Source organism: Struthio camelus, chromosome 9 (genome assembly GCF_040807025.1).
Source record: "Struthio camelus isolate bStrCam1 chromosome 9, bStrCam1.hap1, whole genome shotgun sequence".
In the NCBI taxonomy this organism is placed as follows: domain Eukaryota; kingdom Metazoa; phylum Chordata; class Aves; order Struthioniformes; family Struthionidae; genus Struthio; species Struthio camelus.
The window spans coordinates 2,105,346-2,132,138 of record NC_090950.1 but is presented as its reverse complement, the minus strand read 5'-3'; the positions used below and the strand labels follow the sequence as shown (position 1 = coordinate 2,132,138).

General features: G+C 61.6%; 1 protein-coding gene across 1 annotated transcript; it reads left to right on the top strand.

Annotated features, from left to right (window-relative positions):
- Nucleotides 1-9,953: 9,953 nt before the first annotated feature.
- LOC138068179 (maestro heat-like repeat-containing protein family member 7) lies at nucleotides 9,954-14,729 on the top strand. Its single transcript, XM_068954437.1, has 7 exons — nucleotides 9,954-10,062; nucleotides 10,531-10,668; nucleotides 11,172-11,348; nucleotides 11,983-12,138; nucleotides 12,433-12,534; nucleotides 12,895-12,997; nucleotides 13,591-14,729. Exons 1-7 carry the CDS (start codon nucleotides 10,045-10,047, stop codon nucleotides 13,755-13,757), a joined length of 861 nt encoding a protein of 286 aa, XP_068810538.1. The 5' UTR covers nucleotides 9,954-10,044; the 3' UTR covers nucleotides 13,758-14,729.
- Nucleotides 14,730-26,793: the final 12,064 nt, after the last annotated feature.

Sequence of the window (26,793 nt, the reverse complement as noted above, 5' to 3'; positions counted from 1 at the left end):
CACACTAGAAAGCACAGCGGTGCCTCTGTCAACATCAACACCTACCGGTGGGAAAAGAGCCTTCTAGGCTGAAATCGACTCACGTATGAAGGTCAAAGAACACCAACTCAAGGGTTTGGAAAAGAAAGAGTGCTTTTCTCCTCAAAACAAACAAAAAAAACCCCCTCAGTTTTCATACAGTCCTCCCAGAGAAATTGCTCCTTGAGTTCACACGAGGTTAGCTGTTTTGCTTTTGTAAAACACAGGGAAAAGGTTTTAGGTTTTACAACAATTTCTTTTAGACAACGGGCAGGCATCCTTTTCCAGCTCCAACCGTGCCAGCTGAACGGGCCAACATCCTCCTACTTGCAGGAGTGGAGGGCATAATTTCTACGCCGTATAACGTGCTCCAGCCTGAAGCAGTCCAGGCTGCTCACCAGCTCTTTGCCCGACGTCCGTGTGGTTTTCCGCCCACTTGGGAGCCCGGCCACGGCCCCGGGGGCCAGCAGAACTGGCAAGGCCAATAACCTGTGCCGTGCAGAGAAGGGGCCAGGTGCCGGGCAGGAGAACGCTGCCCGGAGGCGGCGGGGCTGCGGGCAGAGCGAGCGGCTCTCTGCAGCCGCCTCTTCTCCACAGAGCCGAGCTGCAGCTTCTGCTTGGCGCCAGCAGCTGCCGCGGGCGGGTGGAGAGCCCGCCCCCCGCCCGGCCAATCGGGGAGCGAGGGGAGGCAGCGAGCGAATGGGTGGCCGGGAGGGGCGGGGTGAGCCGTGAGCGACACGCAGGCCGCCCAACGGCCGCCCGGCGGGCTGTCCCTGCGGCCGCGGCCGGGGCCAGCGTGGCGCAGGGCCCGGCGGCGGCGGCGGCCTGCTGCGTGCGCGGGGGCCGGGGCTGGCCCGGGCGGGGCCCGTGGGCGAGGGGCGTGCGGCGGGGGCGTCTGCGCCACGGCCGCGCCCCAGCAGCCTGCTGCGCTCCCTGTGCCGGCGCGGGGGGCCCGGCTGGCGCCCCGTCCCTGCCATGGCCCCGCCCCTCCGCCCCCGGCCCCGGCCCCGGCCCAGGAGTTGGGTGCTGCCGTGGCCCAAAATGGCGAAGCAGGCGATTCCCCCTGAGCGCAGGAAAGCGCTTTTTCCCCGCGAGGGCGGTTAAGCAGTGGAGCAGGTTCCCCGAGAGGCTGTGGAGTCTCCGCTGCAGGAGAAGCTGCAAAGCCGCCTGTGCTGGTGTGGGGCAACGTGCTGTAGGTGCCCCTGCTGGAGCGGGGCTGGAGCAGAGCATCTGCAGCGGTGCCTGCCACGCTCAGCTGCCCCAGCACGGCCCGGTCCTGCCCTTCCTCTGCCTGCCGGGGTGGGGCGCGAGGGGGCCCGGCGGGAGCGTGAGGGTGAGCGGCGGGGCTGCAGGGTAGGGGGCTGGTGCGAGGGGGAGGGCGGCTGGGGAAGGGGTTGGGGCTGGCAGTGGGGGTTCGGGCATCTCCCTGGGGTTGGTGCTTGGGGGCTGGTGTTGAGGGCAGGGCTGGGGACGAGAGCTGGCTGCATGGGGTGAGGGGTTGGGTGAGGTGTGGGGCGAGGTTTGGTGGTTGTGCTGTGGGTTTCCGGTGCTTGCTGTGAGCGTTGGCTAACTTTGTGGGGGAGTGGGCTATGGCAGGGGTGAGGGCTGGGGTGACGGCTAGCATTTGTTGTCTAGGGCTGAGGGTTGGAGATGCCGGTGAGGGCTGGAGCAAGAGTTAGGGAAAGGGGTTGGAGGTCTGGGTTGTGGCTGGAGGGTTAGAGTTTGGGGTGAGGGATGAGAGGAGGGGATTGGGGCAAGAGGTACGGTGGGGTCAGGTTTTGAGGTGGTGCTGGTGGTTAGTGGTGAGCAGGTGAGTGCGGCCAGGCGTGGGCAGCCGGGGATGAAAGAGGAGGGAGCTGGCCATGCGGAGCCGCGCGCGGCCCCTCGAGCTGCCTCGCCCTGCCCTGCCCCAGCTCCCTCCTGCCCGGGGCGGCCGCGCTGCGGCCCTGGAGCCCCTGGCGGCGCCGGCTGCTGCTGCTGGAGCAGCTCGCGCAGCAGAGGTGACCTCACAGCCGCCCCCGGCGGGGCCATTGTGACCCCCCCCCGTTGTGACACCGGCGGCGCTGTCAGGTGCGGGCAGTGTCCGGGCGGACGGCGACGGGAGAGGGCAGGAGCGCGTGGAGCTCGAGGAGGAGCCCCCGAGCGCAGCCGCGTCTTTCCCTGCCGCCCCGGCAGCCCCGCGGAGTCGAGGCGTTTGCCGAGGCCTTGCCAGCTCCTGCTGCGGGTGAGAGCGACGGGGCCGGGCTCGGCAGTGCCACGGGGCTGCGGGGGCCCTCGGCCGCGGCGGGGGCAGGACCTTGCGGCAGGGGCTGAGGCGCAGGAGAGCTGGCTCCAGGGCCGGGACGGGCGCGGGGACCTTTGACTGCGCTGCCCCCACCCCCGTGGGGACCCTCCCCAGCTCTGCATTAAACAAGTGTCCCCCTCCTGCCTCTGCTCCGTGCCACAGGATGGCGGAGAGACCCCCCAGCCGCCCGCGGGTGGCCTGGGAGCAGGAGTACGGCTGCCCGCGCCGGGCATCCCAGGAGCAGGACAGGGTTGCCGAGGAGAGCAGCTCTGCCTCGAGGCCCTTGGAGGGGTTCGAGTCCCAGGCGTGGCGGAGAGGTGAGTGAGCCCCCGTGGGGCTGGGCCGGGCTGGGGTGAGGGCCGGGGAGCGCACCCTGCTCTGCGCCGGGCTCCCATGTCCCCAGCACGTGGTGTCGGGGTGCCCGGGGTGGTGGCACAGCGGTGCCCGGATGCCAGGGCCCGCTCGGGGCTTGGGAGCTGGCCCCAGCGCAGCACGCGCCCAGGAGGGAGAGCGCAGATGGACGCAGCTCCTGCTGCCTGGGACGGGCAGCGAGCGGCAGCTCCGTGGCAGGAGGAGGGATGCTGCCCGTCTGGCAGCACGTTCCCCAGCCTGGTGCAGTTGAGGTTTGCCCTGCCTGGCTGGCTGCAGCAGGGCAGCCCATGTGCTGGGCACCGGGCAGCCTTGAGCAGCCTGGGGGAGACTGCGTGCCCGGGAGCAGGCCCATGGCTGGCCGGCAGGCAGAGCTCACTGCGCGGCTCTCTGCTGCCTGCCCTGCATCTCTGCAGTGCTCCTGGCTCTCTTCCTTTCTCAGGTGCAAGGTTTTCCATCAGCAGCTGGTCCGAGCTGTCCAGAGAGGATGAGGAAGCCTTGGACTTCATCCAGGCCTTTGTGGGTGGCCGAGAACAGGTAAGTGCAGCCGTTTCCATGGGGGCTGTGCCTGGGTCTCCCTGCGGGTCCGCCCATGTCTGCTGGCAGGCTGCTGGGGAGGTGCTGGCTGTGCAGAGCTGCTGCCGTCCGGGGTCCCGCCCAGCACTGCAGCCCCCTGGCTGCTCTGGTCCTGCTGGCCTTTCCTGTCCCCTCTCGCGCTCACTCTGTCTCTCTTCCCCGTCTGTCAGCAAGAGGCGCAGAAGCTGAAGTTTCTAGCGTCCATCGGCACCCTCTGTGGAGGCAGCAGCGCCAAGACCTTGTCCTGGGGCCTGGAGGTGTTCTGCTGCCGACACGAGCTGGCCGAGCATATCGAGGTGAGGGGAGAGGCAGCAGGTGTGAGGACAGGGGCAAGGCCATCTGGGCCCTGGGTCTGCTGGTGCTGGGTGATGGCAGTTGTCGTGCTGACTGCCGGTTGTGCTGTGCAGGTGCTGCTGGAAGAGGAGCCCTTGGAGCGCCTGGGCACAGCAGTGCGCCAGCAAGCCATGCTTGCTATCACGGCAATGAGGTAGCTAGCAGAGCCCCTGGTTTGGCCAGGACCTGTGCACAGCATGTGCCTGATGGCACCGTCCCGGGCTGGGAGGTGTGCACCATGGTGGGAGGAGGCTGGCGGTGCTGTCTGCTGCGCTTCTGCTCTCCCCTGGCCCAGGCTTGTCAGTAGGGCAGATGGGAGGGCAGAGGGTTGCCTGCTGCAGCTCCCCAGGGCCCCTTGGCTTGTAGTGCAGAAGGGGAGGCAGGTGGTAGAGAAGGGGGGAGGCCTAGCTGCCTGGGCTCTCCTCTGGCCCTGGGCCAGTTCATGGAGGGAGGAGGTGCCTCCCTGCAGGGCTCCCTCACGTGCTCTCTGTAGCAGCCCAGCCGGGGGACTCCTGCCCCAGCGGCCCACAGCCACCTCCCCAGGGCATCCAGGCACTGCTCCCAGCACCAGTGTCCAACAGGCATCTCTCTCTCTCTCTCGCTCTCTCTTTGCAGTGCAGTGGAGCCGGTTCTGGAGGGCAAAAAGAGCAGCCTTCTCCATGCCTGCTTCAAGAGTGTCTTCTTGCTTCCTCCAAGAGAAGACATGGAGACCGTGGACATGTCCCTCTACTCCAAGGTAGGTGCTGGGTGAGCTACAGGGAGCCCGCCAGCCCCTCTGGGCTTGCCCCTGGCTTCGCTGTGCTGAGAGGTGACTGTCAGCTCCAAGGCTGGGCAGGATCTCAGCTTTGTTTTCCCACCCTCCTGCCTTCTTGCCCTTCCCGTGGGCTGGGCCATGGGCAGTGCCCAGGGGCTGGTCCGTGCACAGCAGATCTCCTGCCCTGAGGCCTCTCGTTGGCCCGTGCAGGGCAGCGGGTGTTCTCGCTGGGCAGCAGGGGTTCAACTGAGTCTGCTGTGGGTCAGAGGCAGTGGGGAAGGAATGCCACAGCCCCCTGTCCTCCTTGCAGACCCTCGATGCCATGGACAACATGTTGGAGGTGCTGGTGCTCAAGTCGGCCACTTCCAGCCTCCTGGAGCTGCAGAAGATCTTGCAGGTGTGGCATTTGCAAAGAGTGGGCTGCATTGGGCCTGTTCCTCAGCCCAGAGGGAAGTGACACCCTTGAGTGGACATTCCCCCCCCGAGTGCCATGTACAGGCAGCACGCTGCAGGCAGGGGGCGTTTCTCGCTTGGGTGAGCGGAGGTTCCCCACTGGGCTCTTCTGTGAGCCCAGTGTCCCCTGGCTACAGCCCAAGTCCCTTCCCACCCCAAACATCCTCCAGGCTCTTGGGAACACCTTGCCCCCATGAGCACTCCTGGGCCACCTCTGCCCCCAAAGCTCTCCTTGCACCAAAGCAGTGGGAGGAATGTCACCCTTCTTCTCTAGGCACTGCACTGATGGCAGCTGGTGCTGCTATCCCCCCGCCTCCGCGTGCCTTGTGCTTTCCTTGCCAGATCGGAATGGGGCAGAGACCCACTGGGAGCTGCCCGTGCTGCAAGGGGAGCCGAGCCTGGAAGCTTGGTTCTTCTGCCATGCCAGGAGGCCGGAGGCCAGGCTGCCCACTGCAGACCCCTAGGGAAGGTGTGGCCTGAAAGGCCTGCCATCCTGAAGAGGGCACCCGGGGCCATGTGCATGGCCAGGAGCAGAGGCTGGGAGGGGGCTTGGGTGTGGCTGGCTGCCTGAGGGCAAGGTGGGCCTTGCAGGCTGGGGCCTGTAGGGGCAGGAAGGCCATTCCAGGCTTGGCTCTAGCTCCGAGGAAGCCTTGGTGCACTGTAGGACTGCAGGCAGGCGCTTAGCAGAGCTGCTTCTGCTGGAGTGGGCGTCAGCTCCCCGGGCAGAGCAGTAGCCTTTCTCCTTGCAGATGCTGCTGCCCTTCACCAAGACGGAGAGAGCAGCTGTGCGTGAGAGGGCCGTGGGGAGGATTGGGAGGCTGAGCAAGTTGCTGGCCAACTATTCCTCGCTGGAGGTAAGGAGCCAAGCACCGTGCAGCCCCCGCTTTGGCCCTTTGCAGCAGCCCAGAGCACAGTGCAGCTCAGGGGTCCCTCAGAGGGAAGCGTGGGCACAGGTTAAGGCACTGAGCAAGGCTCTGCCCTGAAGCAAAGCTCTTTGGCCCTCTCTCCATGGGCTTTTCTCTGCAGTCCCTTTGTCGCAGGAGCCAGCTGTGCCCCCAGCCCTGTGCAGGGGAGCAGTGCGCGCGGAGCATGATGTGAGCCGCAGCCTGGCAGTGCTGCCTTTGCTGGGCTGCTGCTTTGGGAGGCAAGGCCTGCAGGGCCCTCGAGAGCTTTGGCTCCGCTGGGATCCATGCCTGGGCAGAGTCTTGGCTTCAGGGCTTTGGTGGCGACTGCCTCCCGTCAGCCCTTCTACCTGTCCCACCCGCCTTGCCCAGGTGTGGCACCCCTTTGGAGGAGTGGATGAGAGCCCTGCCTGCTATGGGAAGATCCCCGTGCCGATGCTGGGACAGCTGGTGGGCTGTCTCATCCTTTGCTGTGCTTACGAGGACGCGGAGACCAAGGGCGGGGCCTTGGATGCTCTTCATTGCCTCTTCAGATTCGTCGTGCAGCGAAAACGTAAGAGAAGCTGTGCTGGGCTGTGTGCTTCTGCACGCGGCCACGCTGGCAAGGCCGGGGAAGGCATCGCACTGCCTCGGCCCCTCTGCTCAGTGAGGCAAAGGAGCAGGAGGCGCGGCTGATGTAGGAGCAGGGGAGCGGGCTGTTAGTACCTGTCCTGGATACCACTGGCCTGGAAAACGCTCAGCAGCCCCTGCTCAGAGGCTACGGCTTGTGTCGGGCTTCGCACCGGAAAGCCCGTGAGGCTTTTGGTACCCTTTGAAGCAGTTGCCCTTCTCTGCCCTGGAATAGGCCCCGACCCTCCCTGGGAATCCTGCTCCCCATCCATTCCTGGCATGCCCTTTGTCTCTGCCAGGCTGGTTTCTCTCTGACGCCATGAGTCTGCCACCTGCAGCTCTGCATGACTCCTGCTGACCGCTGTGTCTTTCTGCTGCTGTTCAGGCCGGGCGATGCTGCAGGATGATCCAGAGTATGTGGAGCCCCAGAAGGAGAGGGAAGCCGACAATGAGCTCTGCCTTTCGTGGACGAGCAACATGAGCGTGATCATGAGGGTGAGGAGCACTTCCCTTGCTGGGACTGTTGGCCATGGGGTCCTGAGGAGACGTGGATGAGCAAAGGGATGCCTAACGAGTGGGGCTGAGGGGGCCTTGGGGTTGATGCAGAGGTGGTGGTGGAGAGGGAAGCAGCTCTGAGTGGCACCTAGAGTACTGGTTGCTGCCTGGTAGCAGCCCTGCTCTCACTGCTGTGTCTCCCGCTGTCCCTGAGCGGGGACTAGCCAGAGGCTTGGCTCCAAGAGTCCCAGCAGCAGCTGCAGCCTGCTGGCCACTGGCAAGCTAGGGTTGCCTGCAGAGCCAGTGCACTGTGAGCCTGCTCCCGAGCATCCTGCCTTGCCCTGGTGGCCCTCTGGCCACATGCCCCATGCTGCTGCTACCCAGCACAGCGCGTGCTCCTGGCTCTCCTGGGCCACGGTGCCAGCACTGCCCCGCACCTCTCTCCAGAGCCACATCCACTGCTTAGCTAAGCAGCAGTAGTGCGGCCCGCAGCGTGACATTTCTTCTCTCCTGGGTCCTTTCTGCCCCAGCTGTTTGTGAAAAACCTGCAGCCTTCCGAAAGGACAGACGTCATTGTCACAGCCATCGAGGGCATGAGGAACTGCAGCACCTACAATACGGAGGTGGCTTCCCACATGCTGACCATGTTCCTGCTGGACGCTTTCTCTGTGCTGGAAGATGTAAGGAGCCTGGGGCTGGCGTGCGTGGGGCTCGACCCTCTGGGGCGCTGTTTCCCCGCCGAGAGCCAGTGTTCGTGGGCAGCGGAGCCCCTTGGAAGGCAGCAAGGAGCGGTGGGAGTGGTGGAGAGGGAAGGAGAAGTGAGTGGGAGCTGGGGTATTGGCTGCTCTCTGGGAGCAGCCTCACCGTCCGCCTTGTGTCTTCCAGGTGCCACGCATCATAAGGTGCCTCTACAGGAACGTGAAGTATGTGAGGGAGCTGTCGGCCCGGGTCACCCTAAACAAGACCCTTTGCCAGCTGGCCTGCTTGGAGCCCAGCGAGGTGACCGTGAGCCTGCTGTACTGCTCGCCACTGTGCAACAGGTATGGGGCCCGTCAGCCTGGACGGGCTCCAGTGGCTCATTGGCCATGGGGAGAAGGGCCCAAAGAGGGCCAGAGGCAAGCACATGGCCAGCACATGGCTGAGGGGCAGGGCCCTGTGTCTCGCCCAGCGTTTCCCAGCCCTGGTGCCTCAAGCAGGCCTTGAGGAGCCAGAGCTGAGCAAGTGTCCCTGCCTTGAGCCGCAGAGCGCAGCGGCTCTGCACGCTCCCTGCCGCGCAAGGGGCTTCAGCTTGGTCATGTGCTGCCTGCCTGGGCAGGACCCTCTTGGGGCTGCCAGGGAGGAGGGGGTGGGCAGGGGCAGGGCTGGCACACAGCTGGGGACCTCCAGGGCTGGCCCAGGCTACGGTGCTGCGGCCAAGGAAGTGCCACTGACAAGGCGCTCTGGGCCTGCAGCACTGCCGTGAGCATGTGGAAGGTGCTGATGGATAAGCCGATGCTTGCGCCGGACATGCTGCGGGAGCTGCTGAGCTTGCTGGAGGAGCGGCCACTGCGCAAGCAGTCCAGCTCCGACAGGGACAACAACTGCATCCTTCCGCTGGCCGTGAGTTAGGGGACGAGGCCTCCCGTGCCCCCAGGCTGGTGCCTGCCTCCCTGGGCTCCCTCCCCCTCTCCGCTGCCCGTGTGCCCCCAAGCAGGGACCTCTCCTGGGCCCATGGCTACAACATGGCCAGCGCCAGGCCTCCGACTGTGCCAGCGCACAGGGCTGCCAAGTGCTGCCTGGCCTCTCTGCACACCAACAGCCAGGCTGGCCATGCCCAGGAAATCTCCATCCGACGCTGTCCCTGCATCCGCCGACCTCGCTCAGTAGGCTGGAAAGCCAGGGTCGGGTTGGGGGCAAGGTGAGGGGCAGGAGTAGGGCTCCTGCAAAACCTGGGCAGGCAGCACGGCCTGGGACAGGGAGCCTGGCCGAGCGTGCACGCTACACGAAGCCTGCCGAGGTGATGGTCATGCTGAGGCAGGAAGGCTCACTGTGTACAACCAGGAGCTGAGGCCCAAGAGCCTGCGGGCGCTGGCCCTGGTCAGGCAGCCAGGCTGAGGCCTCCAGCTGCATTTCCCATGCTCCAAGGCTGTACTCGAGCCTCCCACCTGGAGGGCTGTGGAAGCATGCCGGGGACTGCTCGGGAGTGAGAGGTGTGACTGGGTGTTTTCTGCAGGCAACAAGGGCACTGTGTGAGATCATCCGGGAGCCCGTCTGCCCAGAGGCGGTGAAGGCGTTTTTCCCCCAGCTCTTCCTGGCGCTGCTCTTGCAGATGGTCTTCACAGCAGAGTTCAGCCACCAGGAAGCAAATATCTTCTTGAGGGAATGCCAACGGGATGAGTCCCGTCCCACCAGCCACGTCAGGTGCTCGATCCCGCTCGCCCTGTCTCTGCGCTGCACCTGGAGGCAGGGCCAGGCTGCCAGTGTGACCTGGGCTTTGCTCTGCATGCAGGTGCGCCGTGCAGGCCATGAAAAGTCTGCTGCGCTGCGCCCACTATGAGACCATAGCCGTGGCTGTTGAGAGGAAGGGCGGCTGGGACCTATTTCTGCATGCGGACACCTCGCAGAAGGGAGTGGTGGTGCTGGCCAGGTAGAGCCCTTTCCGGCCTGCTCTGGCCCAGCACCTCTTCCCTGGCTGTGGGGTGTGCCTCCCCATGTGCTTCTTGGTGGGGGAGGGGGAACGCCACTTCTCCAAGAAAGAGGCTGCAGCCTCAGCCCTTGTGGCAAGGGCTCGCCCAGCAGAAGGGCCCTGGGAGCTGCCATGCTGCCCAGCTTGGAGAGCTGCTGGGGGAGCAGGTGGTGTTAGGAGCTGTGGGAGAGGGTCGTGCGCAGGAGAACCTGGGGAGGGCCCAGGGGCACAGGAATCCAAAGCGGGCAGGAGAGGGGATGTGTGGGCAGGCCATGCCGCCTGGGCAGGAAGGCTGTTTCTCCGGTCTCCCACCAAAAGGAACGTAATGATGCCTGACGCTGACTTTCTAATGGCAAGGTGTGGTAGGGCAAGAGCAGTGCTCCATGAGCAAATGCCGCTGGCTGCAGGAGCTGCGTGCCAAGCAGAGCGATGCCAGAGGAGGTTTGCCTGCTCGGCTGAGGCCCAACACTGCCTTCTTGCCTCTGACAGAGCAATGAGGGGGGCTGCCAGTCACCTGCGTCGCTGGATCTTCCGCCAGCTGGCAAGGCTGCTGAGGAGGGAGGACCAGTTTCATCAGCTGCCCGTCATGGCTTTCTTTGTCGAGGTGGGCCTCGTGGCAAGCAGTGCCTCTCTGGAGGGGCCTCTAAATGCTGTGCTCGCTTGTGCACATGCGTGTGGGGTGATGCTGGTGAATGGAGCTGGGGCAATGCATACGCTCCTGTTAGTAGCCCCGGCCTTGGCTCGTTTCTGCTGGGCGACCACTCGTAAGCACTTGTATTTCGTGCCTGCTTTGTGGCAGCTGTCTGTGTTCAATTGCTCCTCCAAGGGATGAGAACAAGAGGCTGCGGAGGGTTCAGGGGACGGGAGGAGGAGGCGAGCAGTGTGTGCAGTGTGCCGTGAGGCGCGGGGCTGGGAGCAGGGCCCAGGGGTGTCTGCACAATGCCTGCTGTGTTTGGGCTGAGCTTTGTGAGGGCCTGGTGCCCTTGCCCTGGATGGTGGGTGGGATGGAGAGCTGCACGCTGCGGGCAGTGCTGCCGGCTGGGCCAGTCTTTCAGTGCTGTGTCCATTTCAGCTGCTGGAATGCCCTGACCTTGCCGACATGGATGAGGAGGTCCTGCCACTCGTCCAGGGTTATGCGCAGAGTGAGAGCCTGGAGATGCGCAGACTGGCGTTCAGAGGCCTCGTGGCCCTGTTGAATAGACCCAAGATGGTGAGGAGGGGGGCAGGCGGGTGAAGCCATGCTGGCAGCCTGGGGCTTGACAGGAGACACTGGGTCAGAGAGTGGCTTGGACTTGGCTGGCAATCCGGAGGTGTGGTAGCTGCTCCCAAGTCTCCGCTGCCCCATTCATCTGCCCCGAGTGTCATGCCAGGCCCTTGGCCGTGCTGCACAAGGAGAAAGGCACCAGTGCCCAGTGGGAAGATCTGGGAGAGGGACAATGAGCTGGAGCACAGGGCCGGGCTAAGGCAGCCAGGTGCTCCTGGGCCTTGAGGCAGCAGCTTTGCTCCCTACAGAGGCCAGTGCATGCTGAGGGCCCCCTTGCAGATCTGTGCCCTGCACTGCAGCCTCTGTGCCCAAGGCCTGCGTGTGTGCAGAGCCCTGGCCCTGGCCACTGAGCCCTGATGGGAAAAGAGCAGGCAGAGCACTTTTGGGCGGTGGTGGGGGGGGTGGGTCTGGCCTTGCTTCCCACAAAGAAAGTTGTGTGTTTCCCACAGAAAAGGAGAATGCAGAGCCTGCTCCCAGACAGCATGGAGTGGCTGCAGGATGCTTGCAGGGAAGTGCGTGTGGGAAGCCTGATGCTGCTGAGAAACATCCTCAGCTACCTGGAACAGAAGGGCTCCAACCCGATTGTTCTGCAGCTGGCCGAGAAGCTTCTGCCTCGCTTTGATGACGTAAGGCTGATGGGAGAGCCGGGGCTCTGCTGGTGTGTCCGGGGGTCCGTATGCGTGGTCTGGGTGCTGTGTGCCCCTCTGCATACGTGCCTGTTGGCACGTCCCCACACAGGCCCTGCTGTATGTCAGGAAACCTTTTGCCCTGTGGTTCTCAGCCCATGCCCTGTGCTGGCCTTGGTGTCCAGGGCTGTGGGAGTAGAGCAAACCAGCCCCCTGTCTGCTCTCGGCTGCTGCGTCTCGTGCTTGACTGCGTGCGGCGCTTGCCGTGGCTTGGGGCAGCGATGAGCAGAGAGGTAGGAGCAGGCTAGAGAGCGAGGGAGAGGCCGTGCCGCGGGGCTGTCCCTTTCTGTCCTCTTGGTGTGTGCGGGGGCCCTGATGGAGGCCTCGGGAAATCCAAGAAGCTCCCTCCAGAGGGAGAGGGAGACAGAGCCCAGGGAGGCTTGTCGTGCTGCTGCCGACAACCCTCATTGTCCAGGCTGCCTCAGCAGAGGCTTGTCCTCAGCTCCGACCTCTGGCCGGGCTGGGGGACAGTTGTGCCCGGAGAGGACGAGGCCTTGCCACGGCAAACGCTCTTGTCGGGCCCCGTTCCTGGAGTCGTTGCTGAGGCCTCCCCTGCTCTCCTCCCTGCCTGCAGGAAGACAGCAGAGTGCGAGAGCTCTCCATGCTCCTCTTCAAAGACCTGCTGGAGATTGTGGTGGGGAAGAACAAACGGAACCTGAAGCAGCATGCACAGAGGAGCCTGGTGCCGCTCTTCCTCCACATGAGTGACAAGGTGCAGAGAGTGGCCCAGGTAGGGAGCAGTGTTTTGGGGAAGCAATGCTGACATGCCGTGGGTGGAGGTGAGCAGCAAGGCAAGGGCTGCTGCCAAGTGTGCCTTGGAACGCATGGCAGCATGAGGTGCAGCTTCCTGTGTGCCGAAGGACAAGGCAGAGCTGCCTCTGCCTTCAGGGAGGGCCAGACCTAGTGGCACGCTGCGTCGTGCCATTTGGGGCTGGGAAAGGCTGGGAGCCTTGCCAAGACGAGGGGGACCCAGGGTGTCCTGCCGTGGCTGCGGTGGCATCTCCTGGTCTCTGTTGCTCTGCAGGCCTCTCAGGAAGCCCTGGTGAGCGCTGCACAGTTCCTCAAGTGGGAGGAGCTCAAGCAGCTGGCCAGAAGAGCGGAGACATGGAAGATCGGGGAGTGCGTGGTAAGGACGTGGCCAAAGCCCCCGGGGCCGCGGCGGGATGAGGCCTGCCGCCATGGCCAGTGGGCAGGGTGCACAGCTGTGCCCCTCACGCACTGCTGCAGCCCAGAGCCCTCTCCTCTAAGTGCCCGCTGGGGTGCTGAAGGGGCCCCTGGCCTGGCTGGGCCTTGGCAGAAGCATGGCGGGGATCTCAGCACCCGCAGGCCCCGCTCTGCCCTCTGCTCCCTCTGAACCTGGCTACCAGCCAGCTTCTAGCTGGGAGGCGTGGGCAGGAAGGAAGAGGAGGCCGGAGCTGGGAGGAGGGACAGGCCTGGCCTTCTGGGGAGGCTCGGTGCCAACCCCCTGTCCTTGTGCTGTCTGCAGCTGCTGAGGGACAGGAGCAGAGCGGAGCAACACCTGCGCCAGAGCCTGCCTTACCTGGAGAACCCGGACGCATCCTTGCGGGAGGCAGCTGTGAGGTTCATTGGTGAGCCACAAGCCCAGGGCCATGCCTGCCCACCCAGACGGGCACACAGGAGGGTCTTCAGTCCCTCCCACCGTCCCTGGGTCCTGCACCGTGGGGACGGGGCTGGGGCCAGCCTTGCCCAAGGGGAGCAGGCTGCATGGCCAAGCTGGCAAGGCCAGATGGGAGCTGTGCTGCTGGGGGCTTGCTGGGGAGTATGAGGGGTGAGCGGAGGTGTTTGCCTAGGGCTCATCGGGCAGCAAGTGAAGAAGCGGAGGAAGGAGAAGGTGCAGGAGCTGTGCACTGGTGAGTGAGAGCAGCGCTGTGTCAGGCAGCCCTGGCAGGGAAGAGGGAGGAGGCTGGGAAGTGAGCTGCAGTTCACTGGCCTGCCCCAGGTGAGGAAGGCTCTGTGTCCCTATGTGGGGGAGAGCAGGGGGTATTTGGGGCGCATCTGGGGCTTGGCCGACCTGCAAGTGCCAGCTGATCCATTTGTCCTACCTGCTGCCTCCTCCGCATGGGAAGAGCTGAGTGGGGCTGGCCCTGCCTGGGGGGGGGGGATTCCTGGGATCTCTGCAAAGGTGGGAGTCTGTTCTCAGCTCGGTGCCTTTCTCTCGCAGCCCTCCAGCCCCTGGAAAATGATGCGGAACCTTTAGTCCGTTGCCTGGTGTCACAGACCATCATGAACCTGAGGGTGCCAAGGAGAACATCAAGATTCCACCTCGGAGCACTGTGTCCCTGGCTCCCGAGAGCATGGGCGAGGTGGCACCCTCCCGCCAGGACGTGACTCTGTTTGAGCAGAGCTGACGCAGCTGTGCCAATGCCATGGTGCTGCACACCACAGACACACGCAAGTGTGCTGGAAGGTCTGGCTCATTGCTGGCATCTCCCGCAGCCCCAGGACAGCTCGACTCCTCAAGCACAGCCCCTGTTGTGCTACCGCTTCATGGCTTTGTTGGGCTTCCCGCAAAGATACAGCCCCGTTTCCTCAGCCGGAGTGAGTGTTCTTTTTTTAGGGAGCCAAAGGCAAGGGGCAAAACTTGCTGCCTGCATGAATCTGGCTTGTCCTGGGGGGGACGGGGTGTCCACTCGTTCCAATATGCCAGGCCAGCCTAGAGCAGCCTGACACACTTTGGTTTTGCTGCAAAGCGTCAACTGCTCTGCTGGCCCACAATAGCCAAGGGGAAGGGGGAGAAAAGCTTTGGCCTCCCCTGCCCTCTCCAGTCACCCCAGGGCAAGAGCAGGCCCCTGCTGTCTTCAGGGCTTGCATCTCAGGTGGAAGGGCAGAGCTGGGGTATGACATGCAGCTCTGTTTCTATCGCCACTGCCTACCCTGCGCATGCAGGCCTCAAGGCCGAACCGTCCATGAACTCCAGAATCATTGCTGAGCATGTAACGGCCAAACCCATTAAAAGCAGCTAATAAAGATACACAGCTAGCTCATGGGGCTAAAAAGTAGACTGCAGGGGACAAGATGGGATGCACCTGGGTTGGGGTTGACCTTGGAGGAGATAAGGGACTGTGGGAAACAAGGACATGGCAACCAGTGTGGGCTGAAGGCCAAGACCAACCAGAAGGAGAGTAAAGAAGACTCAGTAAAGAAGATTGGGGGAGACCTTCCCTGGCAGGTGGGAAATAAAACTGTAAAGGGTCTAATTAGGCCAGAATTCCTTTGTTCAAGGTCCCTCCCTGGAGGCACCCAGCTCCAGCAGTTACTATGCTGCACCATCATTTAAAGAAATAAAATTTTGCTGCTAGATGTGCGTGAGGCTCTGCTTCTTGGAAACCTAGGATCAAAGTGTTTGCACAGCACTTTGGCACCCCAGATGGGAGTGTAGCCAACCACCATTGCACCCTCTCGGCTCCAAACATCCAAATTTAGAAAAGGAAAAGGAACAAAAAGGAGAAAAAAGCCGTTACAGTCAAATCGATCCCTAGCTAGTTAGCTGTCCCTTTATGTCAGGATGATTGTCCATCTTACAATTAATGTGGGGGTTAACCCAAGGAAGGATCCTTCGATTCTAAGAAATGAGCTCTGCTACAGCTTATATTGGAAGATGAAAAGCCTCACTGAATGGATTATTGGTATGTGTGGGGATAATTGGATGTGGGACCGGCGAGATCCAAGGAGGACAAACGGCACCCTCTGTAAAACTACTCTTGCTGCAGCAGATATAGGTGTCCCAAATAACGCCCCAGGAGCTACTGCTCCGCCTTACACTCCTCCGGTGGCGCCTCCCGAAGATCTGTCTATCTGTCCCTCTCCTCCTCTTACTCAGACTTCCCCTCCTCCCGTGGCAGGACTCCATCCTATGGTTGCTAATGTTTTACCTAATGCAGCAGCATTACAAGCGAGTGCAGCGGTTGGGGGGGGGGAGAGCTAACCCCCCTCACGTGGTACTGCATGTATTTACTAGCCAACCCTGGAGTCCGAGTGACTGAGCATTGTGGGCAAGCAAAATGCCCAGGTTGAGGGAGGATGCGGAAAGGAGCGCTCAGCTGTTTTCTAATATATATGCACTGGGTATAATCCAAACTGGCGGGATACCCAAGTACTCTTGAGAGAGTTGTTCTGACCAAACTGGCGGGATACCCAAGTACTCTTGAGAGAGTTGTTCTGACCAAACGAGCGAGATGATAAAATAGTTAATAAAGAGGCAAAGTTTGTACAACAGACTGGGGGAAACACAAATCGTTAGCCAGCAAACGATCCAAATTGGGATTACAATAACGCAGGGGACAGAGTCGCTTGCCAGACAGGACTCCGGAACTCGGTAGAAGCTATTAGAGCATGTAGCAAACTAGGAGTGGATTGGACTAGAGTGCAGGAGCGTAGACAGAGCTTGGACAAAGAGGCCAGGGATTTTGGGGGACGACTAGGGCAAGCCTTGTTGAACTATGGGGGAAGGACTTTCCAGAACTGGAATGATGCACTAGCCATTAGTGTCTTTGTCCATCAGGCCGCTCCGGATAGCCCAAAAGAGTTGAAGGAGCACATGCCAGGGTGGCAAGGAGAAACTTCACAAAGGATTTTAAGCGTGGCAGTATTGGTCTATGACGGGCGAGAGGAGAAACAGCAAGGGAAGCAAGCAAAGGAACGGAAAAAGGAAAACCAAGAAGAGGCTAATCTCTTAGCAGCAGCTTCAGCACGGAACTTGCAAATTAGAGGAAGGGGTAGAGGAAGAGACAGAGGAGGCCGAGGAAGGCTAGGGCAATGCCAAGGGCAAGGACGAGAAGGGGACAGGAGAAGACGGGCAGACAGTGAGGGACCGGAATGTTATTTCTGTGGCAATGTAGGACGTATGCAGAGAGAATGTCTCCTTTGTCCAAGAAGGCTCCCAGGAGTAAGGAGCCCCCAGGCAAGCGGATCAGCTTGGGAGGGTGGACAGTATTCACAATGACTAGAGACAGGGGAATCCAGAAACTCTGAGGAGAGAGAAATGTTTAGCATACTGTGTACATCTTCGAGATGCTGTCTCTTAGGGAGATACCTGCTTTTTCAAGAGCTGCAGACAAACTTCCAAAAGAGCAGTACCATCTTCATGTTTGCTTAACAGAAGGATTATCCTAGTTAAGGCGGGCTTATCTCCTTCAGTGTTCTGCCTTCAATAACTAAAAATGGTAACATAACTTCTTGTTTGTCATAACGCACTATTGGGAACGGGATTACAATCGAAAAAGAGGAATGCCTATACTTTGTGCTTCACGAATTAGTGCCCGGCTGCAAAAGCACAGCTGCATCTCAGTTCTTGAGTCTCCAAACCAAATCCGTGCAGTAAGGCTTTCTTAACAACCCAGCAACACCTGGGCGCCTTTTCATTAGATTATTTAATGTAAGGTAAACTTCAGAAAAAAAAAAAAAAAAAGGGAGAAAAAGTGCCTCACATTCTCCTCTATGATGTGCACAAATACTCTACCCCAATATATGTATCCAGCAGGTGTGCTCATAGAAACCAAGGGAGGACTGTTGGAGAAGGAAATTGTAGCCGATTTAGCTTCCGCTTCGCATAAGTCTCACTCTTGCTTAGCATCAGTGCCTAAAGTAGATGAAGCCTGCAGGCCTCAAGGCTGAACTGTCCTTGAACTCCAGAAACTTTGCGAAGGATGTGACCTTGCCAGTGCTGTAACTGCCAAACCAGTTAAAACTAGCTGACAAAGATACAAAACTAGCTCATGAGGCTACAAAGTAGACTGCAGGAGACAAGATGGGATGCACGTGGGTTGGGCTTGACCTTGGAGGAGATAAGGGCCTGGGAGAAACAAGGACATGGCATCCAGCCTGGGCTGTAGGCCAGGAGCTGTCAGAAGGAGAGAGACACCAATCAGAAGGGGAGAGACCACCGACTCAGTAAAGAAGATTGGAGGAGGCCTTCACTGGCCGGTGGGAAAATAAAACTGTAAGGGGTCTAATTACCCCAGAATTTCTTTGTCCGGTGTCCTTCTCCAGAGGCACCCACTTCGAGCTGTTTCTATGCTGTAAAATCATTTAAATAAGTAATTATTTTATTTAAAATAATGCCCTGAAGCCTGCAGGCCGAAGCTTTTACCGAACCTGTGGGCTGCTGCTGACGCAACAACTGCAGAAGCAGCCAGAATCAGCCCTCCAACTTACAGAACACAATGGACAGAGGTCACGGTTAGCCTCCGGATAAGATAAGGCACTTTGAAGCAGGAACACAGCAACCGTCCTGGGATGTAGACACAATCCATTTACAAGGAAAGAGACCAGCAACTCAGGAAAGAAGACTGGAAGAGACTGTCACTGGCAGGCGGGGAAATAAGACTGGAAGGAGTATAATTAGCCCAGAATGTCTTTGTTCTGGGTCCCTCTTTGGAGGCACCCAGCTCGAGCTGAAACAAACGATCGTATAAGAGTCTGACTCTGACTTAATGGTGAATGCCTGCGGACCTTTATAACACACCCATCTCGGAAGGACTGTCATTGAGCTCCATGGCTTGAGAGATAAAGCAGCCCCTGTAGCCACTAGAAAGGTTACTTGCTTTCCAGCCACTTTCCTGGTTATGCCGCCCTGACTAGCCAAAGGGATTACATCCAAAAACATACATACACATCGAATACAAGCACAAGGATATTCCTCCTCAACTAGTCATTCATCAGTTCGGCCTACATCTTGATTTTCTCCCAAAGGAGGATTCACCCCTGACTGTGGCTGAATTCGTGCACAGCTTGGGCACTCACGCTGCATATGTCCTCACTTCCCACAATAATAACCCTCCCAAGAACCTAACCCAGGTGCAGAAGTTAATGGAATTCCCCTTCCTCCCCTCATGACTCCTCATCCTACTGCCATCCCACCCGTCCACCATCCAGAAAAAGAGCCACAACCTTGTTTAATCACAACCTCATGGGCAGAGAGGAACCTTCTCAAGTTCAACAAAGGCAAGTGCAGGGTCCTGCACCTAGGGAGGAAGAACTCCATGGCCCAGGACAGGCTGGGGGTTGACCTGCTGGAAAGAGGGTACAAGAGAGACATGGCCCTACTGGAGAGAGTCCGGCGGAGGGCTACAAAGATGATGAGGGGACTGCAGCATGTCTCCTGTGAAGAAAGGCTGCGAGAGCTCGGCCTGTAGAGCCTGGAGAAGACAAGACTGAGAGGGGATCTCAGTAGAGCCCAGTGACAGGACAAGAGGCAACGGGCACAAACTGAACCACAGGCAGTTCCATGTGCACAGGAGGAAAAACTTCTGGGCTGGGAGGGTGACGGAGCACTGGCACAGGTTGCCCAGAGAGGCTGTGCAGTCTCCTTCCCTGGAGATACTCAAAAGCCCTCTGGGTGGGGTCCTGGGCAATGTGCTCTGGAGGACCCTGCTTGAGCAGGGGGGTTGGACTAGATGATCTCCAGAGGTCCATTCCAACCTCAGCCGTCCTGTGATCGGTGATTCTCCAGGACCTTGACAGTGTTTTCAAAGGAATTTGTGCAGCTACTGACACAAACCCCTCATCTAGGGGACTTCCTGTTGTAGACATGGCCCCACCCTAGGTTTCCGAGGAGCAGAGTCTCATGCACATATAGGAGCAGAATTAATTATTTCTTTGACATGAATTACAAGAATAAATGACAGTACAGGAAGTAACAGCTCGAGCTGGCTGCCTCCACGCAGGGACCCTGAACAAAGACATTCTGGGCTAATCAGACCCTTTGCAGTCTTATTTCCCCACCTGCCAGTGACAGTCTCCTCCAGTCTTCTTTTCTGAGTCACTGGTCTCTCCCCTTCTGACTGCTCTCTCTCTCCTTCGGACAGCTCCTGGCCTACAGCCCAGGCCCTTATCTCCTCCAAGGTCAACCCCAACCCACGTGCATCCCATCTTGTCTCCTGCATCCTATTTTACATCCTCATTAGCCCCTTTTGTAGCCTTAGTAGCTGGTCATAAATGGTTTTGCAGCTACATTGCCAGCAATGTTTCTCAAGTTCATTCACAGTTCGGCCTTGAGGCCCGCAGGCTTCATCTACTTTAGGCCCTGAGACTAAGCTGAAGCTAAATCAGATACAATGTCCTTCTCTGACACTTCCCATGGTGGGAGGGTGTCACTTACGTAGCCAACTTCAGACTTCCCACAAATCCAATCCCCACTTAGAAGTATTCTAAGAGAGAAGAGTCACTCTTGCATTGCTGTCCTTTCTCTCATCCATTCCATCTTTCTCCTCCCCCATTGCATTGAGCTCGACACGGTAGGTGGAAAGTCCACTGGACGCCACGGGAAGAACTCCACCTTTGCAGTTCTTTGTTCTTACAGATGTCATCCATTATCAGATTGCATTTCTCTGGGAAAGGGCAAAGGAGCAAGCCACCGCTTCAAACCAGCAATGCTTGCTGCACCAGCTGCAGCTCACCTGCGCAGCACATTCCCTCTACTGCTCATCGTTTCTGCTCCTGGAAGGATGGATTTCCAGCCTTCAGGTGCTTGCAGGAGTCCAGGGCATGCCTTAAAACAAAGGCCAGCCTGTGGCGCCCTTTGTGCTGAGATTCATCCAGCTTTCTTGGCAACACCTGTGGTCAGTCACAGCCAGGCTTCTGCCCTCAACCTTCTTCCATTGTGCGGATGTATTGCTTGGCCACAACGCAATAAGCAGAGAGAGTTCCACTTCTTGGAATAGGTGCTAGCATGCCACACTAGAAAGCACAGCGGTGCCTCTGTCAACATCAACACCTACCGGTGGGAAAAGAGCCTTCTAGGCTGAAATCGACTCACGTATGAAGGTCAAAGAACACCAACTCAAGGGTTTGGAAAAGAAAGAGTGCTTTTCTCCTCAAAACAACAACAACAAAAAAACCCCTCAGTTTTCATACAGTCCTCCCAGAGAAATTGCTCCTTGAGTTCACACGAGGTTAGCTGTTTGGCTTTTGTAAAACACAGGGAAAAGGTTTTAGGTTTTACAACAATTTCTTTTAGACAACGGGCAGGCATCCTTTTCCAGCTCCAACCGTGCCAGCTGAACGGGCCAACATCCTCCTACTTGCAGGAGTGGAGGGCATAATTTCTACGCCGTATAACGTGCTCCAGCCTGAAGCAGTCCAGGCTGCTCACCAGCTCTTTGCCCGACGTCCGTGTGGTTTTCCGCCCACTTGGGAGCCCGGCCACGGCCCCGGGGGCCAGCAGAACTGGCAAGGCCAATAACCTGTGCCGTGCAGAGAAGGGGCCAGGTGCCGGGCAGGAGAACGCTGCCCGGAGGCGGCGGGGCTGCGGGCAGAGCGAGCGGCTCTCTGCAGCCGCCTCTTCTCCACAGAGCCGAGCTGCAGCTTCTGCTTGGCGCCAGCAGCTGCCGCGGGCGGGTGGAGAGCCCGCCCCCCGCCCAGCCAATCGGGGAGCGAGGGGAGGCAGCGAGCGAATGGGTGGCCGGGAGGGGCGGGGTGAGCCGTGAGCGACACGCAGGCCGCCCAACGGCCGCCCGGCGGGCTGTCCCTGCGGCCGCGGCCGGGGCCAGCGTGGCGCAGGGCCCGGCGGCGGCGGCGGCCTGCTGCGTGCGCGGGGGCCGGGGCTGGCCCGGGCGGGGCCCGTGGGCGAGGGGCGTGCGGCGGGGGCGTCTGCGCCACGGCCGCGCCCCAGCAGCCTGCTGCGCTCCCTGTGCCGGCGCGGGGGGCCCGGCTGGCGCCCCGTCCCTGCCATGGCCCCGCCCCTCCGCCCCCGGCCCCGGCCCCGGCCCAGGAGTTGGGTGCTGCCGTGGCCCAAAATGGCGAAGCAGGCGATTCCCCCTGAGCGCAGGAAAGCGCTTTTTCCCCGCGAGGGCGGTTAAGCAGTGGAGCAGGTTCCCCGAGAGGCTGTGGAGTCTCCGCTGCAGGAGAAGCTGCAAAGCCGCCTGTGCTGGTGTGGGGCAACGTGCTGTAGGTGCCCCTGCTGGAGCGGGGCTGGAGCAGAGCATCTGCAGCGGTGCCTGCCACGCTCAGCTGCCCCAGCACGGCCCGGTCCTGCCCTTCCTCTGCCTGCCGGGGTGGGGCGCGAGGGGGCCCGGCGGGAGCGTGAGGGTGAGCGGCGGGGCTGCAGGGTAGGGGGCTGGTGCGAGGGGGAGGGCGGCTGGGGAAGGGGTTGGGGCTGGCAGTGGGGGTTCGGGCATCTCCCTGGGGTTGGTGCTTGGGGGCTGGTGTTGAGGGCAGGGCTGGGGACGAGAGCTGGCTGCATGGGGTGAGGGGTTGGGTGAGGCGTGGGGCGAGGTTTGGTGGTTGTGCTGCGGGTTTCTGGTGCTTGCTGTGAGTGTTGGCTAGCTTTGTGGGGGAGTGGGCTATGGCAGGGGTGAGGGCTGGGGTGACGGCTAGCATTTGTTGTCTAGGGCTGAGGGTTGGAGATGCCGGTGAGGGCTGGAGCAAGAGTTAGGGAAAGGGGTTGGAGGTCTGGGTTGTGGCTGGAGGGTTAGAGTTTGGGGTGAGGGATGAGAGGAGGGGATTGGGGCAAGAGGTACGGTGGGGTCAGGTTTTGAGGTGGTGCTGGTGGTTAGTGGTGAGCAGGTGAGTGCGGCCAGGCGTGGGCAGCCGGGGATGAAAGAGGAGGGAGCTGGCCATGCGGAGCCGCGCGCGGCCCCTCGAGCTGCCTCGCCCTGCCCTGCCCCAGCTCCCTCCTGCCCGGGGCGGCCGCGCTGCGGCCCTGGAGCCCCTGGCGGCGCCGGCTGCTGCTGCTGGAGCAGCTCGCGCAGCAGAGGTGACCTCAGAGCCGCCCCCGGCGGGGCCATTGTGACCCCCCCCGTTGTGACACCGGCGGCGCTGTCAGGTGCGGGCAGTGTCCGGGCGGACGGCGACGGGAGAGGGCAGGAGCGCGTGGAGCTCGAGGAGGAGCCCCCGAGCGCAGCCGCGTCTTTCCCTGCCGCCCCGGCAGCCCCGCGGAGTCGAGGCGTTTGCCGAGGCCTTGCCAGCTCCTGCTGCGGGTGAGAGCGACGGGGCCGGGCTCGGCAGTGCCACGGGGCTGCGGGGGCCCTCGGCCGCGGCGGGGGCAGGACCTTGCGGCAGGGGCTGAGGCGCAGGAGAGCTGGCGCCAGGGCCGGGGCGGGCGCGGGGACCTTTGACTGCGCTGCCCCCACCCCCGTGGGGACCCTCCCCAGCTCTGCATTAAACAAGTGTCCCCCTCCTGCCTCTGCTCCGTGCCGCAGGATGGCGGAGAGACCCCCCAGCCGCCCACGGGTGGCCTGGGAGCAGGAGTACGGCTGCCCGCGCCGGGCATCCCAGGAGCAGGACAGGGTTGCCGAGGAGAGCAGCTCTGCCTCGAGGCCCTTGGAGGGGTTCGAGTCCCAGGCGTGGCGGAGAGGTGAGTGAGCCCCCGTGGGGCTGGGCCGGGCTGGGGTGAGGGCCGGGAAGCGCACCCTGCTCTGCGCCGGGCTCCCATCTCCCCAGCACGTGGTGTCGGGGTGCCCGGGGTGGTGGCACAGCGGTGCCCGGATGCCAGGGCCCGCTCGGGGCTTGGGAGCTGGCCCCAGCGCAGCACGCGCCCAGGAGGGAGAGCGCAGATGGACGCAGCTCCTGCTGCCTGGGACGGGCAGCGAGCGGCAGCTCCGTGGCAGGAGGAGGGATGCTGCCCGTCTGGCAGCACGTTCCCCAGCCTGGTGCAGTTGAGGTTTGCCCTGCCTGGCTGGCTGCAGCAGGGCAGCCCATGTGCTGGGCACCGTGCAGCCTTGAGCAGCCTGGGGGAGACTGTGTGCCCGGGAGCAGGCCCATGGCTGGCCGGCGGGCAGAGCTCACTGCGCGGCTCTCTGCTGCCTGCCCTGCATCTCTGCAGTGCTCCTGGCTCTCTTCCTTTCTCAGGTGCAAGGTTTTCCATCAGCAGCTGGTCCGAGCTGTCCAGAGAGGATGAGGAAGCCTTGGACTTCATCCAGGCCTTTGTGGGTGGCCGAGAACAGGTAAGTGCAGCCGTTTCCATGGGGGCTGTGCCTGGGTCTCCCTGCGGGTCCGCCCATGTCTGCTGGCAGGCTGCTGGGGAGGTGCTGGCTGTGCAGAGCTGCTGCCGTCCGGGGTCCCGCCCAGCACTGCAGCCCCCTGGCTGCTCTGGTCCTGCTGGCCTTTCCTGTCCCCTCTCGCGCTCACTCTGTCTCTCTTCCCCGTCTGTCAGCAAGAGGCGCAGAAGCTGAAGTTTCTAGCGTCCATCGGCACCCTCTGTGGAGGCAGCAGCGCCAAGACCTTGTCCTGGGGCCTGGAGGTGTTCTGCTGCCGACACGAGCTGGCCGAGCATATTGAGGTGAGGGGAGAGGCAGCAGGTGTGAGGACAGGGGCAAGGCCAGCTGGGCCCTGGGTCTGCTGGTGCTGGGTGATGGCAGTTGCCGCGCTGACTGCCGGTTGTGCTGTGCAGGTGCTGCTGGAAGAGGAGCCCTTGGAGCGCCTGGGCACAGCGGTGCGCCAGCAAGCCATGCTTGCTATCACGGCAATGAGGTAGCTAGCAGAGCCCCTGGTTTGGCCAGGACCTGTGCACAGCATGTGCCTGATGGCACCGTCCCGGGCTGGGAGGTGTGCACCATGGTGGGAGGAGGCTGGCGGTGCTGTCTGCTGCGCTTCTGCTCTCCCCTGGCCCAGGCTTGTCAGTAGGGCAGATGGGAGGGCAGAGGGTTGCCTGCTGCAGCTCCCCAGGGCCCCTTGGCTTGTAGTGCAGAAGGGGAGGCAGGTGGTAGAGAAGGGGGGAGGCCTAGCTGCCTGGGCTCTCCTCTGCCCCTGGGCCAGTTCATGGAGGGAGGAGGTGCCTCCCTGCAGGGCTCCCTCACGTGCTCTCTGTAGCAGCCGGGGGACTCCTGCCCCAGCGGCCCACAGCCACCTCCCCAGGGCATCCAGGCACTGCTCCCAGCACCAGTGTCCAACAGGCATCTCTCTCTCTCTCTCTCGCTCTCTCTTTGCAGTGCAGTGGAGCCGGTTCTGGAGGGCAAAAAGAGCAGCCTTCTCCATGCCTGCTTCAAGAGTGTCTTCTTGCTTCCTCCAAGAGAAGACATGGAGACCGTGGACATGTCCCTCTACTCCAAGGTAGGTGCTGGGTGAGCTACAGGGAGCCCGCCAGCCCCTCTGGGCTTGCCCCTGGCTTTGCTGTGCTGAGAGGTGACTGTCAGCTCCAAGGCTGGGCAGGATCTCAGCTTTGTTTTCCCACCCTCCTGCCTTCATGCCCTTCCCGTGGGCTGGGCCATGGGTAGTGCCCAGGGGCTGGTCCGTGCACAGCAGATCTCCTGCCCTGAGGCCTCTCGTTGGCCCGTGCAGGGCAGCGGGTGTCCTCGCTGGGCAGCAGGGGTTCAACTGAGTCTGCTGTGGGTCAGAGGCAGTGGGGAAGGAATGCCACAACCCCCTGTCCTCCTTGCAGACCCTCGATGCCATGGACAACATGTTGGAGGTGCTGGTGCTCAAGTCGGCCACTTCCAGCCTCCTGGAGCTGCAGAAGATCTTGCAGGTGTGGCATTTGCAAAGAGTGGGCTGCATTGGGCCTGTTCCTCAGCCCAGAGGGAAGTGACACCCTCGAGTGGACATTCCCCCCCCCCCGAGTGCCATGTACAGGCAGCACGCAGCAGGCAGGGGGCGTTTCTTGCTTGGGTGAGCGGAGGTTCCCCACTGGGCTCTTCTGTGAGCCCAGTGTCCCCTGGCTACAGCCCAAGTCCCTTCCCACCCCAAACATCCTCCAGGCTCTTGGGAACACCTTGCCCCCATGAGCACTCCTGGGCCACCTCTGCCCCCAAAGCTCTCCTTGCACCAAAGCAGTGGGAGGAATGTCACCCTTCTTCTCTAGGCACTGCACTGATGGCAGCTGGTGCTGCTGCCCCCCTGCCTCCGCATGCCTTGTGCTTTTCTTGCCAGATCGGAATGGGGCAGAGACCCACTGGGAGCTGCCCGTGCTGCAAGGGGAGCCGAGCCTGGAAGCTTGGTTCTTCTGCCATGCCAGGAGGCCGGAGGCCAGGCTGCCCACTGCAGACCCCTAGGGAAGGTGTGGCCTGAAAGGCCTGCCATCCTGAAGAGGGCACCCGGGGCCATGTGCATGGCCAGGAGCAGAGGCTGGGAGGGGGCTTGGGTGTGGCTGGCTGCCTGAGGGCAAGGTGGGCCTTGCAGGCTGGGGCCTGTAGGGGCAGGAAGGCCATTCCAGGCTTGGCTCTAGCTCCGAGGAAGCCTTGGTGCACTGTAGGACTGCAGGCAGGCGCTTAGCAGAGCTGCTTCTGCTGGAGTGGGCGTCAGCTCCCCGGGCAGAGCAGTAGCCTTTCTCCTTGCAGATGCTGCTGCCCTTCACCAAGACGGAGAGAGCAGCTGTGCGTGAGAGGGCCGTGGGGAGGATTGGGAGGCTGAGCAAGTTGCTGGCCAACTATTCCTCGCTGGAGGTAAGGAGCCAAGTACCGTGCAGCCCCCGCTTTGGCCCTTTGCAGCAGCCCAGAGCACAGTGCAGCTCAGGGGGTCCCTCGGAGGGAAGCGTGGGCACAGGTTAAGGCACTGAGCAAGGCTCTGCCCTGAAGCAAAGCTCTTTGGCCCTCTCTCCATGGGCTTTTCTCTGCAGTCCCTTTGTCGCAGGAGCCAGCTGTGCCCCCAGCCCTGTGCAGGGGAGCAGTGCGCGCGGAGCATGATGTGAGCCGCAGCCTGGCAGTGCTGCCTTTGCTGGGCTGCTGCTTTGGGAGGCAAGGCCTGCAGGGCCCTCGAGAGCTTTGGCTCCGCTGGGATCCATGCCTGGGCAGAGTCTTGGCTTCAGGGCTTTGGTGGCGACTGCCTCCCGTCAGCCCTTCTACCTGTCCCACCCGCCTTGCCCAGGTGTGGCACCCCTTTGGAGGAGTGGATGAGAGCCCTGCCTGCTATGGGAAGATCCCCGTGCCGATGCTGGGACAGCTGGTGGGCTGTCTCATCCTTTGCTGTGCTTACGAGGACGCGGAGACCAAGGGCGGGGCCTTGGATGCTCTTCATTGCCTCTTCAGATTCGTCGTGCAGCGAAAACGTAAGAGAAGCTGTGCTGGGCTGTGTGCTTCTGCACGCGGCCACGCTGGCAAGGCCGGGGAAGGCATCGCACTGCCTCGGCCCCTCTGCTCAGTGAGGCAAAGGAGCAGGAGGCGCGGCTGATGTAGGAGCAGGGGAGCGGGCTGTTAGTACCTGTCCTGGATACCACTGGCCTGGAAAACGCTCAGCAGCCCCTGCTCAGAGGCTACGGCTTGTGTCGGGCTTCGCACCGGAAAGCCCGTGAGGCTTTTGGTACCCTTTGAAGCAGTTGCCCTTCTCTGCCCTGGAATAGGCCCCGACCCTCCCTGGGAATCCTGCTCCCCATCCATTCCTGGCATGCCCTTTGTCTCTGCCAGGCTGGTTTCTCTCTGACGCCATGAGTCTGCCACCTGCAGCTCTGCATGACTCCTGCTGACCGCTGTGTCTTTCTGCTGCTGTTCAGGCCGGG

Coding starts and splice junctions, on each gene's coding strand:
- LOC138068179 (XM_068954437.1), top strand. Junction 11,349..11,982: donor TTCTGCCTCGCTTTGATGAC/GTAAGGCTGATG, acceptor CCCTGCCTGCAG/GAAGACAGCAGAGTGCGAGA. Junction 12,998..13,590: donor GGCAGCTGTGAGGTTCATTG/GTGAGCCACAAG, acceptor TTTCTCTCGCAG/CCCTCCAGCCCCTGGAAAAT.